We start from the raw sequence: 13,241 nt of genomic DNA, 5'->3' as shown, positions 1-13,241 counted from the left end.
GGCCCCCCGGCCGCGACGACGCCTGCCTGGAGAAACTGCTGGACTGGTTCCGCAGCCTGACGTGGTTCGGTGAGCGCCGGGGGCTGGCAGGGGCCGGTCCGAGGGGAGCGGAGATCCATCACGGGATCGCAGAGTAGTTCGGGTTGGAAGGGACCTCTGGAGATCATCCAGTGCAACCATGCCAAGGCAGGGTCACCTGAGCGGGTGACACGGGAACAGGAGGCCAGGTGGGATTGGAATGCCTGCACAGCTGTCTGAGGTGCTGTGTCACCCGAAAATGCTGCGGGTGCCCCCGAACTCATCAGTTCTAGCAGCTGGCAGGGCTTAATACAAATTTTATATTTTAATACAAAACCCAAAAGGCTTCATTCAGGGAAGAGATGTGTACAGGTGTATAAAGCAGTCTGATGGAACTGATACACATAAGTTGTCCTTTAGCACCTGCAAACAAAGCAGTTTTGCTTTTGAACCACTCAGCTCAGGGAACTGCTTTAGTGAGACAGGACAGTCGTGCAGTGGGACTTTGGAAGCTCTGCAGAGCTCGGTCCTGGCAGTGAGCTGCTGTTTTCTGCTGTCCTGGGCAGACCCCACTGTGGAGCTGGTGCAGGACAACCCGTGTCTGACAGAGCTCCTCAGCTCCGTGCTGGCCCTGCCTGATCCCAGCCCTGGCATCCTGTCCTTCACCCTGCAGCTGGCCGGGATCCTCGCCTCGTCCGAAAGCCGCTTCCAGCACCTGCAGGTGAGCTGGGTACCACTGACCCGGGTACCCACTGCTGTGTGTCTGTCTGCTCCTTCTGTGTGCACAGTCCCTAAAAACGTGCATGTTCTCCTTAGTAAATTGATGGCAGCAAAAGTGATTCAACAGCAAAGATCTACAATCACCATTCCTGTTCAATTCTTGTGTACAGCTGCTTCTCACTTCTGTCTCACCACAGCAGGACTGTGAATGCTGATGGGTAATGCTTCCATTTTTAGTTCAAAAGAGTGTATAGGGTAACCCAGCTCTGGGTTGGACTTGATGATCTTGAAGGTCTCTGCCAACCTAGTCATTCTGTGAACACTACTTCTCAGCAGCCACTGCACTGTACTGCATCCCAGGACAGATCCTGCAGATTTAAACTGCACTAACAGATGTTGTTTTCCCTCCATAGTAGGTTGACAGGAAATTTTTGATTCCTTGCAAAAACAAGGGAGCGTTTTAAAGCAGTGCTTTCTGCACCAAGATACGTTTTAGTACAAAAACCAAAAGGCTTCATTCAGGGCAGAGATGTGCACAGGTGTATAAAGCAGTCTGATGGACATTTTGCACATAAGTTGTCCCTCAGCACCTGCAAACAAAGCAGTTTTGGTTTTGAACACCCTGGTTTATCCATGTGTTACCTTTAAGCGTGAGATTCTGAGCGCTGCCTGTTTTATGATACTTGTAGCAAGAGCAGGTTTCACCACAGCACTGATACTCTTGACTGGCACAGAGCAGCCCCTTTTCTCCCTGTTTACTCTGTTTTCTGCCCTGCCTCAGCAGGAGAAGCTGCTGGGGAGGCTCTTTGGCCCGGAGGGGCCGCGGGGCGGCGCGGCGTGGGAGGACGCGTCGGTGCGCAGCGCCTGGCTGAAGGGTGTGCACAGCATGCTGCACCACCTGCCTGCCCTGCACTGCCTCTGCTCCACGGGTGAGTGCTGCTGGGGCTGCCAGCTCCCCACCCTGCTGTGCCCCTTGCTGTGCAAGATGGGTGTCTTTGGTTTATTTAAGGTTAAAGTGGGCCATTTGTCCAAAAAACTAAGTAATTGAAAGATGTTGGTTAAGTTAGCTGAGCAGCAAGTTAACTTTTGTTGAGTTAGTTATGCATTTGGTTTTTTCCTCCAAACACTGAAGGTGGTGCTCTGGCTGAAGGGTGTGCACAGCATGCTGCACCCCCTGCCTGCCCTGCACTGCCTCTGCTCCATGGGTGAGTGCTGCTGGGGCTGCCAGCTCCCAGCCCTGCTGGGCCCCTGCCATCCCAGCCTCTTGCTCAGGTGCCAAATGAGCAAGATGGGTATCTTGGTTTATTTAAGGTTAAAGTAAGCCATTTGTCAAAAAAAATGAAGTCATTGAAAGATGTTGGTCAAGTTAGCTAAGCATTAAGTTAACTTTTGTTAAGTTAGTTATGCATTTGGTTTTTTTCCTCCAAACACTGAAGGTGGTGCTCTTTCTAGAGGGGAAAGAATCTTTTAAAATTAAGAGCTCTTATAAAATTAAGATCCCTTATAAAATTAAGAGCTATCTGTATTCTTATTTGTAACTCCTACTAAAGGGTACATTTCAGCATGATTTTAGTGCAGAAAAACTGAGCAGAGGCTCATTTCATTTGCAGTCCTGTTGTTATGGAGTTATGAAATTTATGCTGTTAACACCAACTTTAGATCCCATGTACAGAGGGGTCTAAAAGACTGGATTGGTATTAAAGTGCAGCACATGCTGCTGTCCCTGTGATGGAAAAGTGGTGCTGATACTGCTGTTCATGTTTTTCTTACTGGTTATGTCCAGAGATGGTACAGGCTGTCCATAAATGCACATTGAGTGTGCTGTCAACTCTCCTAATGTCACTGATGTTATATTGAAGTCTGATCCTAAGTTATTAAACCCATGAGGATCTGAAACAATTTCATTTTCTTCTCTTTGCTTGTTCTTAAGGACTAGCTGACTTTGAGTAGAGACTACAAAACAAAGTATAAGAAAACCCCATCACCACCATGTAAAGCTGTGTGGTACCTGAATTAGAGTCATAACTGGTTGTTTGTTCCTCCAGTGACTTGTTTTGTTTTCCCACAGGAGGCATGGATGTGATCTTCACTCTGCAAGGAGATCCCAGCCTGTTTGTTGCTTCAGCTGCCAGCCAGCTCCTGGTGCACATGCTCACCTTCTCCCTAGAGTCTGAAACATCCAAAGCTCTCAGTACCAAGGACTGTGACTGGCCAGGCTGTGCCCAGATGATTGTAGAGCACATCAGAGAGTCCCTTCAGTCCAGCTCTGCCCCTCACATTGAGCAGTCTCTGAAGCTGCTGAGCAGTTTGTTTGGCAGTTGTTTTGGCAGTTGCTATGCTGCATGGACTGAAGTCCTTTGGTTGGACATAGCAAAGCAAATAGAATCCTTTCTGCTGGAGGAGACTGTTCAAGCCCAGCCCCTGCTGGCCAATCTTCTGCTGAACGTGGCACGGTAAAGATCTTGTGGCACCTTGGAGCCTGTGCTGAGATAGATCTGTTTGCCCCCCTGGGATGGGTTACACTTACACTTCTCTCTTCTCAGATCCCCTGCATTTTGTGGCACTGAAGGCAACTTTTGGACATTAGTAACTTCTGCTCTGGAACACTTAACCCCAGTACAAGCAGGTCCTCTGGCAGTGGGACTTTTGAAGCTCTGCAAATGGTAGGACTTACAACAATGAAATTTCTGCACTGTGCAGGTGTTTCTGCTCCATAATTCCCCTTTAGGTGGTGAAAAAGCAGCAGGAAATCATCAGATGAATACAGCACATACAGATACTGATTTCCAGGTGAAATAACACTTTTGTTCTAAGATAGAAGGACACTTTTGTTGACAACATATGCCTCTCCCAGCCTCCTTACACAGGATCCCACTCTCTATTTGCATTGATAAAGCAATAGCTTTATCAAGCTTCTCTATAGCTTGATAAAGCTGCTTCTAAATTCCAGAGCAGTTTCTCCTCTGCTTTCATTTAGCATTGGAAGAAGGCTCAGATTGTCTTACTGCTTTTGTTGCTCTGTCATTGCTGGCATATTTTAAAGCCTGCATGAAAATCATTATCCTGCTCAGCATTTGGGGGCAAGTATTTGGGAAGGAGTTGAAGTTTGCTTGTGTTGGTAACTGCTGTTTCCTCCTTGAAGCCCACAAGATGTCAGGATTCAGGCACTGACTGTTCTGCTTCAGCCAATGGACTGTATTTTGAGAGCAGCTTCCCAGTCTCTGGAATGTGCAGGTACAGTTGTGACAGAAAAGTTAGAGGCCAGTCTACTTGCCAGTATTTTAAGTGCCTGGTGCATGTTCATACTACATCAGCTGAATATCTTGGTAGCCTTAAAAATCACAGCCTTTTTTATTCATTGGTGACCTGAGCTCTTCCCTTCTCTGGTCCTCTAGGTTTGCTGGATGAGTCTGTCAGTGATCCTGCTGCTGTTGAAAGTCTTCTGTCCTCCAAGACATCTTGTGCTGGTCTCCTGTGTCAGACCCTCACCCACCTGGAGAAGCTGCTGTCTCTGGTAACATTCAGAGAGGGGAAAAAAGAGCCTGGTCCTTGACAGACAGTGTTAAGATGGTTGCAAACTTTTTCAGTAAAGCATAACAGAATGTGGAGAGGAGTTGGCAGTGATGGTTTCCATATTTGAAGGAAATTTAGCCCAGTAGGCTCTAAAAAGGAAAACAGAGGGATACTGAGACTCCTAAAGAGGGAGTGCACGTAAGTTTTAAATTTGTCTTGATGAGCTTTGTTACCTTACTTGTATTGCAATTACTGATCCTGAGAAGAAACACAAATTGAACTGCTTTCCCAAGCAGTCAGAAGAATCTCCTTCCATCTGTGCAGCAGCAGTTCTTGGAAGAGAGGAAGATAATTTATTTGTAGTACATTGTGGTACCTTAAGAACCCACTAGAAGTTGCAATTTTTGCTGCCTTCTGACCTAAAACTGCTCTGTTCTTGAGACTGTTTCTGGAAACTTTTTTCTTTTCTTTCTCACCCATTAGAAACATTTAAGAGTGGATTTACCCTGTGTGTCTTTGCTGCACTCTCTCATGACAATATTACAGTTCTGCAATGGCTTCCTGAGCCCAGCTTCTCCTCTGGGAAGCACAATCAGCCGGAATCTGATCAATTGCTTCAGAGTGCAAAAGTCAGCCCTTGATGTCCTTGCAGCACTCTCAGAGAAAAAAGGTGACTTAACCTTTGCTTTCTTATCCAAAACAATTTTACAGTTCTGTGTCTTTGTGTATTTCAGCAGGGATTTGGCTGCTCCATCTCTCAGTATTGGCCCTTTGGGTTTGTTTTCTCTGTTTCAGAGTGTGACACTCTCATAGGAAATCTATTTGATGTCCTTCTGGCATATCTGCAGAGTCCAAACACCAGCCCTACTGTGAGTATAGAACTAGGGAGAGATCCAGGTCTATTAGCTTGCCCCAGTGGGGTGTAATTCTCATAAAGGATCTGACTGCAGTTGTTTCTTAGCACACTTTGTATTAGAATATGTAAGACACTTGTCTTGTCCTGGGTGGCTTGCAGAAAATAGCTAAAGTTGTAATGAGCACATAACTGACCAGTACATTGAGAGTTCTTGAGAAGACAGGAGCCATCATGTCTAAGAGTAGCACTGACATACTCAGCTTGACATGGTCATGAAGTATTGAATTCTTTTTATTAAGGGGATTTGGGGTTTTGCTTTGTTTTGTTTGAATGACTCTGATGCCAGCTGCAAACCCAAAGCTGGAGGTCCTAGAACTTCATAATACTAAGCTGAACACAGGGATTTTCTAGTTGTTTGTTAGAAATTATATTTAACCACCATTTTTTGTGGCTGGCTTCTTAGTAAGGAGGCATATGCACTTTTTTATTCTGATAATTTCTCTGTAAGTTTGAGGCTAAAATTAATTTTACCTTTAAAGGCATAAAGGCAACACTGCCTCCTCCTGTAGTAACGTCAGTCTGTTTTACATTGCTTCAGGTTCTAAAGAAAACCTTTCAAGCTACATCCAAGTGGTTGGTGCACTTGCAGGAACTGTCCTCCTCCAACAGTCAGTGGCCACAAACTGAGAAGATTTTGGAAGGTAATGAAGCTGTTCCAGCTGGGACAAACAGCAGCGAGGGGCACACATGAAATCTGCTCCTGCCTACCTTTCCTTTTCGAAGCACTAGATTCACTTGTTCACAATTATGTTGAATTTAAGTTTAGCTGCCCAAATAGTGCTTTGCAGAACTCTGGAAGAAACACCCAGCAGCAGCAAAAGGGATTGTATGAGATGAAATGGTGTAGGGCTTGTACAGTGAGTGTTTCAGTAGGGCTTGTTGCCTTTCATGTCCATTCAGGTTTGTCACTTGCCTTTTACAGATGTGTTGGTGGTGCTGCAGAAACGTTTGTGCAGTCCTTGCTGGGAAGTCAGAGATTCTTCTCTGGAGTTCCTCACTTCCATGGTTAAGTGCTTGAGAGGTAGGTGCAAAGATTTACCAGTTCAGATTTGAGGAGTATTTCCTTTAATGGTGTGAAAGTCAGGCTGGTGAAACGTCTTCTGACCTGTAACTGGAGGGCTGAGAAAAGAAAAAAGTGTCAAGATTTTTACTCTTAGATCATGATCAAAATCTGACAGAAATATTAATATACTTACCCTGCTTTTTCTGCTAAACTCAGATTGCTGTACCTGCCTTAATGGCAGTTTTGATGAGTTAAACTGAGGGGTGTTGAGACTTGTCTGTCAAGGCAGGTTGACAGTGTTTAATGGCAGATAATACTTTCTGGTTTTCAGTTTGCTCTGCACTGGAGTCTGGTTTCTTTCAGCTGGCTGGGGGCTGGCCTTTAGGAGGCTAAAAGCCTTAACCTGCTTTATATGCTTGGGCTTAATTACTGATTTTCTACTTTACTGATAGCCCAGGCCATGCAGCAGGCAGCACTGAGGCAATGCTGATTGTCATACAGGAGCTCTGCTGTGTTGGAAGGGAGGGAAATGTTGTCAACTGCTGTTGTCCCCAGGTCACAAAGGAAGTATCCAACATGCTCAGCTGCTTTAGCTCTTTACCCCGCAGCCCCTCTCAGTGCTGCAGTTACTTTTGTTTTCTCTTCCATATGCCTGACAACAGGAAAGGAACACTATTTTTCCCTCCTGTAAGCAAAGGCATAAATTGAAACAAGGCTGGAACCATGTCCCCACTTGCCTGCAGAAAGCTTTTTCTTGCTGTTAAAACAACTCTAAGTGCAATTTTCTAAGTTCCAGTGTCTGTCAGGGCTTGACTAAAAGCTGCTGGGAGAGGGGGAGTGTGACACAGAACATCTGCCTGGTCCTGCAGCAGCTCCTCTCCCTGGCAGCTGTCCCTGTGGGCAGCGGCCATCCTTGTACGAGGCAAAGGGCTGTTTGCATTGGAAACAGCTTCATGCTCAGAGAGAATAAAATCCCACTTCATTGGATTGCTGTCTTGTTTACAGACCAGAAGGAGTTCAGGCAGTGTCTCCTGTCCTCTGAGGTGCTGAGGCTGACAGAAAACCTGCTGGAGGACCCAGAGAGCTACGTGCGAGCGAGCGCCGTGACTGCCATGGGACACCTGGCCCCCATTGCTTGCTTTGCTCCAGAGTCACCTGTCACAGGCAATCAGTATAACAGAGAGGTGGGATAACCTTTTCTGCATGAGCAATTCCCATCAGTTTACTGCTGTACTGCTTATAACTTTCTTCCCAAGTTATCTGCTGATGCAGGCAGGTTGCACAGCCAGTAATGGGAAGATTTTTCACCCCTGTTGTTTTTGTTTCTTTGCATGTTCTTCCCCTCACTGTGCTTTCTCTTTTGTCTTTTTACATCTAGAGCATTGTAGCAAAGCTTCAGGAAATCTTGTCAACCGACTCAGAGGGCTTTCCTAGGAGGGCTGTGATCAGCATCTTCACCAAGTGGCTGAGGGAAGGCTGCACAGGTCAGCTGGAAGATACAGAGCACTTTGTCTCTAGAGTCATCCAGACTGTGGAGCATGACTTAGACTGGGAAGTCAGACTTGGTGGTTTGGAGCTGGTTGAAGTTTTCTGTAGTCAGACCATTTGCCAGCTCTCCCAGTGTCCCTATGCTCCTGTCTCCTCTGCAGTCCCCAGTTCCACCCCTCAGAACAAGCTGCTGCAGGTGTTCTGTCGAGCAAAGCTGTTTGGGTTTTTGTTTGGCTCTTTGTGTGACTGTGACAAACCCGTGGGGCAGAGAGCCTGTGATGTGCTGGTTGGCTTGAGAGGTCATTTCTACCCCATGAGTACTTTGGAGAATCCACAGGAGATTGAAGATTCACCTGCAGGACGTGGCATTGCCTGGTTACAGAGGACACTAAGGCAGGGTTCTCTGGCTCAGAACTTCCCCGTGGATGGTGATGTTGGGGTGGATTTCCAAGATCCAGAGAGCATGATGTTAGCTTTGGGTGCAATAGATTTACTGGAGCTGCATGATGAGCTAAATAAAAGTAGTGACCATGTGGAGGAAAGCCCTCAGTCCCTCTTACAGGACATCCTTGCTGCTGTGGGGACCATAGAGGATAATGAAGTTGACTGTTACTGAACACAGCTTGTGCTCTGAAGGAGCAGTGCTCAAGCAGTTTTCTTCTGGAGGAGAAGGATGGTTTTGTTATCTGTTAAATGGGTTAGAAAATCTTTGCTTTAATACTGATGAATATTTTTTTGGTTAAGTGTCATTTCCAATAAACTGTTGTTTCTTTTTCAAAGTAAAAACATTAAGAATGGTATTAGTTCTTTTTTTTTAAGTTGTTGTCTTTTAGGAAAGCATCAGACCATGCCTACATAAGGAAACATTAAAAAAAACAAAAGAGTGACTGCAAACAAGCTGTTGCAAGCTCCTTTTAGAGCCAGAGTAGCTACAACTGATGGAGACTGGTTTTAAGGAACACTTGTTTTGACCTTTCTGTATTTATTCTATAAACAGAGCTCTCAGCATTTTAAGGTCTAAAGCAGAAAGTGGCATTTAAGGAGTCAGAAGCTGATCATCCTTGGCATTACAAATTTTCTCCTGTAGATCACAGACTTGTTTGATCTCAGCAGTGACACCAACATGCTGACTTTGGTTTTAATTGAAGCCAGAAGCAAGTCCATTTTGCTGACTCTTTTTTCAAGTGCTCCTATTTTTCATTCCTAAAGTACTCAGTTTCCAACTTTTTGAGAGGAGCTTACACTTAAAGATTTTTCAAGATAAATTTGGTCTGTGATTAGCTTTGGTAACAATTAGAAACCAGCAGACATAGTGGGAATGGCAACATCATTTTCTGAGAAAAAAATGCCAGTTTTTTAAAACTTAGGGAAGAGTGCAGTTTGCAACTTGCCCCAGTATCTTGCCATGTGCTAAGAAGCTTCTGCAACCTAGAAAAATCCCCAAAGCAAACAGTACCTTTAGCAGCAGATCAAACCATGGTGGGCTCTTTTCCAGCACTGAGGTGTTACTGAGCATCCTTTATCCTCCTGCAGCCTGTGGAGAGGCAGAACATGACACTGATTTTGGGGCTGCAGCATCTGAAGCAGTGAAAGGACTGCACAAATCTCCTCCCTGCAGCAATACAATGGATTGAGCTGTAGTTTGGATCTCTTGCTGCTGAGGCTGAAGGTTTGCTCTGTGCCTTTTGCACAGCTTTATGTGTGACAGAGCCCTTGGGTTTTGTTCCAGCAGCTGTTTTTAGGAGAGAATAGCTCTGCTTCTGACACACAATTCCACCTGAGCTGGGTCTACACCTGGCAAAAGACAGAAGATACTCAAATTCAGGCCTTTTCCTGGCACTGCATTCATCTCAGAAATGGGTTAGTGAGAGAGCAGGGATGTGATTTTAGAGGTGTGGAGTGTTTGTGGAGTTCCAGCAGCCCTGTCCAGTGAAGGCACTGCAGTTCCAAAAGCAGCGCTCTGTGTTGACAGTAGGTCAGCTGTGCTCCAGGGGAGGAGGCAGCAGCTTGCTGGGTGAACCCTCCCTCCTGTTCAGCACTGCAATTCTTGTCATTCCAGGACTCTGCAGTTTGGGAGACTCCAAGGAGTTACTCAGATACCAGCAAATTGAAAAAGTGAGTTGTTACAGAAGGAAAACTCACTGCTTATTACCAAGGTCTCTCAACTCCCAGACCTATTAATTTTTCATGGAGCTCCTTTTTCTTTTTAATAAGCTGGGGTGAGGGTGACATGATATTTATAGCATTTGCATCATTGCAGTCCAAAATTGTGTTTATACACTTGTACACTAAAAAGCAAATGTACAACAACCAAAATTGTGTTTATACACTTGTACACCAAAAAGCAAATTGCTTGGGGGGGCTCCTTACCTTTAGAAGGGGTATTTAGGATTTGTTTCCTCTTTCATTACAAACAGGTCTCCACCTCCAGCAGCTCTGTGACAGTGTATGTCTGTCTGTGTATTTCTGTCTGTCTGAGCTCCCTGCTTTGCCTTTTTGTTTTCTCTGCTGCTCCAGTGACAGTGGAGTGCCCCTGACACCGAGGTGCTGGCACTGCCATGCTGCCCCTGAGAGCTGGGACAGACAGGAAGGGTCAGGGACATCTGGGCAGAGTGTGGAACAAGTGCCCAGGCCTAGAGAGATTGAGGGAGATGAAAGCAAATTAGAAATTCCACCATTCTTTCTACAGAAAACAATGGGGTGGGATTTTTGAGCTACCAAGTTTATGAACACACACCAGGAGCTATTGATGTGGATCATCCCTCATGCTGGGATACCTCTCTAGGATGCCCATCTTCACACACTTGAGGACTCATACAATCCCTACCCCACTTGCTTACACTCACAGCTTATTTTAACCCATTTCTTACCTACCCAGGGTGGTTTTGCACCTCCACAAGATCCTTATCCCAGCCCAGAGCTTCCTGCTGGGTTAAGAATTACACTCTGTGCCAAGTCCTGCCAAGGAGCTGCGGTCATGCTGCACATGGAGGAAGGTCTGGCTCCCAAGGAGAACAGCCCTGAGCAGCTCTGGCTGCCCCCAGGTGCATCCTGGGCATTCACTTCAGCCAGTGCCATTGTTGTTTAACCACTTCACAGCCCAACAACCGTTGTCCCTCCAGAAACCACCACCAGCTCACTCTGTCCCACAGCACAGAGAGGCAGGGGCTGCCTGGCCTGCTCTAATGGACATTTTGGGATGGATTTCTCTGGAAACTCCAGCGTTCATCCCATCAGAGCTGTAGCTGTGTTTGCTTCCTGCAGGAGGCAGGCACCACTGGGAGTTTTCCCAACACCCACAGAGCTGATTGTGCCAGAGGCTGTGGCCACACATGGGCCTCAGTGCAAGAGGACACGAGGCTCAGGACTGTCCTTTGTTTTTAAGTAGGCTGTGAATAGCTGGCAGGAGAAATACAGGTGGTATTGACAAAAAACATCACAGTTTAAAATAATTGTATCTCTGGTGGCTGGTGCTGGGAAAGAAGAAAATTTCAAAGCTCATTTCAGCTCTTTATCTGCACAGGGGCAATGCCAAGTTGTGTTGTCTGATCTGTACACAGGTAGGAAATTCCTAGAGTTGCTTTCAACACACTTCAACAAAGCTCTGAAGAGAGGATTTATCCTTTGACTGCTCAGACTCAGACACCAGAGAGAATAAGCATCTTTGGCTCAGCCCTGCTCTAGCAATGGCTTATTGAAAGCTGCCAAAGAAATGGCTGTTAATTTTCTGGTTTAATACACTAGACATTTACAATACAAAGAATATTCTTTGCCTAATTACACTAATTGCACAACTTAGTCAAAAATGGGCTATAAATGTCTAGGGCTGTTGCTTCAGCTTAGATATGGGTGATCTGTGATTACAGATCAATTTGTGCACATCCATGCAATTCCTTCTATCCTCTGATAAAATCTGCTCTACCTTTCAATACATATTCATCAAGGCTTCTAAAAACCAGCGTGCATTAGAGAGGAACTCCTCAAAAAGCTTCACTGCAGAAGATCTCAGCAATTTACAATGGAAATAGATACCAGCAGCAGCAGCAGCTCTGTGTCCCTCAGAGCACTGGGTTTTGTCTTCTGCTGAGAAATAAAGCAGCCCTCGAGCAGGGCCAGAGCTTGGGCTGTGTGAGCCCTGCTGCTCCAGGGGCAGGACAGCTCCTGCCTTTAACCTTGGAGCAGCACACTCAGAAATGGGGTTTGGAGGAGCAGTGTGTTCTTCTGGACAAGGCAGAGCAGAGCTAAGGATGTGCAGCTGTGAGGAAATACATCATGGGGGCTCTCCTGAATCCCCCCATGGAAGGGGGATGAGCAGCCCTCACCAAGGGTCCCTGCAGAGCTACAGGTGCAATTACACAACAACTTCAGTTAAAGCAAAATGAAATTAAAGAAAGCAGTGTTTCTATCTGTGATACTGATACTCTCTGCTCAGAGCACACCAGCTGAAAGTGTTTATTTACATAATAATGAACATATAACAGGGCTCCCTTCACACCTCTGCCTCCAAAACAAGCCCATACAAACCAAGTTACTCCCACTTGCCTGGTTGTTAACCTCCATGCCAGGCAGGAACCCAATGTCTGGCACAGAGGGTGCACCCACCTCTTTGAGAGACATTTCTTAGTTAGATCAGACCAGATCAGGTGTTAAACCAAGACCTTAACCAGTTCCTGTAGAGTGTTAGAGCTTGAACTGTCATAGGTCTGATGCTTTTCCCTCATTGTCAGTGCAGGATAGGTGAGAATTACCCTCAGGAGACAGAGACCTTCAATCTTCAGTTCTCCCATCTCATTGTCTTTCACTCCTCACATTTCCAGTCTCCACTGAGCCCATATTCCTGAGCTCTCCAGCAGCAGGGAGCAGGATCTGGCACACACAGCCAGCCAGGCTTGCCCAGGCTGGTCCTTCCTTTCTGCACTCAGATTTGAGCTTTGGCCCCAAACCAGGCTGGGCTGTGACCAGCACGAAGGAGCTGCAGAGCCAGGTCTGGCAGATGGTGAGTGCAGGCTGCACATCTTGAAACATGACTTGGCCCAGCCAAGGCAGCTCCCAAACAAACCCCTGTTAAGCTGCATTAGCCATCACACATGAAATCTGATTTAACCCATATAGGCTGGGGCACAGGTGAGTCCTAAAACCCATCACTCTTGATAACAAACACCCTCCATGGGACTGATCTCGTGATTACAACTCTCATTACGTACCAAAAACAAAAAAGCTGCAGTTAAAACACAAATGGCAGTGGTTGCTAAGTGACAACATCCATCACAGCCCTGAGACAAACAGTTGTGGCTGCACAGCACTCCTGTCTTGTCCATGTAATTGAGGGTAAAAATGGTGTTTTCATAACTGTCCAGTAACCTTAACTTTGACCCAACAGAGTATTTTGTGCTTTAGGCTCTGACAAAGAGCCCTGTGAAAACAAGGCTAAATCTTCCACTGAAACCAGCTGAAGTGAATTTGATTCAAAATACCTTTAATATTGCATGCTCTTTCAACATATTTTCTTCCCAGTGAGGTAGTGCATAAGACCAACATGGCTTTCTCAGTGAAATGGCCCATTTCTGAAAACAGAGAGCAGTG

At 46.0% G+C, this 13,241-nt stretch overlaps 1 protein-coding gene across 2 annotated transcripts; it reads left to right on the top strand.

Moving 5' to 3' along the window:
* Positions 1-627: 627 nt before the first annotated feature.
* On the top strand, positions 628-8,458 carry BRAT1 (BRCA1 associated ATM activator 1). 2 transcript variants are annotated; one of them, XM_031056591.1, is made up of 12 exons: positions 628-739; positions 1,523-1,667; positions 2,807-3,191; positions 3,282-3,401; positions 3,881-3,972; positions 4,134-4,252; positions 4,735-4,921; positions 5,047-5,120; positions 5,706-5,808; positions 6,090-6,188; positions 7,176-7,354; positions 7,549-8,458. In XM_031056591.1, the coding sequence occupies exons 2-12, from the start codon at positions 1,625-1,627 to the stop codon at positions 8,272-8,274; spliced, it is 2,127 nt and encodes a 708-aa protein (XP_030912451.1). In that variant the 5' UTR covers positions 628-739; positions 1,523-1,624; the 3' UTR covers positions 8,275-8,458. The 2 variants fall into 2 exon arrangements, with proteins under 2 accessions (XP_030912451.1, XP_030912452.1); XM_031056592.1 differs by lacking the exon at positions 1,523-1,667 and having other exon boundaries at positions 647-739.
* Positions 8,459-13,241: the final 4,783 nt, after the last annotated feature.

Source organism: Geospiza fortis, unplaced genomic scaffold (assembly GCF_000277835.1).
Source record: "Geospiza fortis unplaced genomic scaffold, GeoFor_1.0 scaffold237, whole genome shotgun sequence".
In the NCBI taxonomy this organism is placed as follows: domain Eukaryota; kingdom Metazoa; phylum Chordata; class Aves; order Passeriformes; family Thraupidae; genus Geospiza; species Geospiza fortis.
This window is presented reverse-complemented; position numbering and strand designations above follow the sequence as displayed.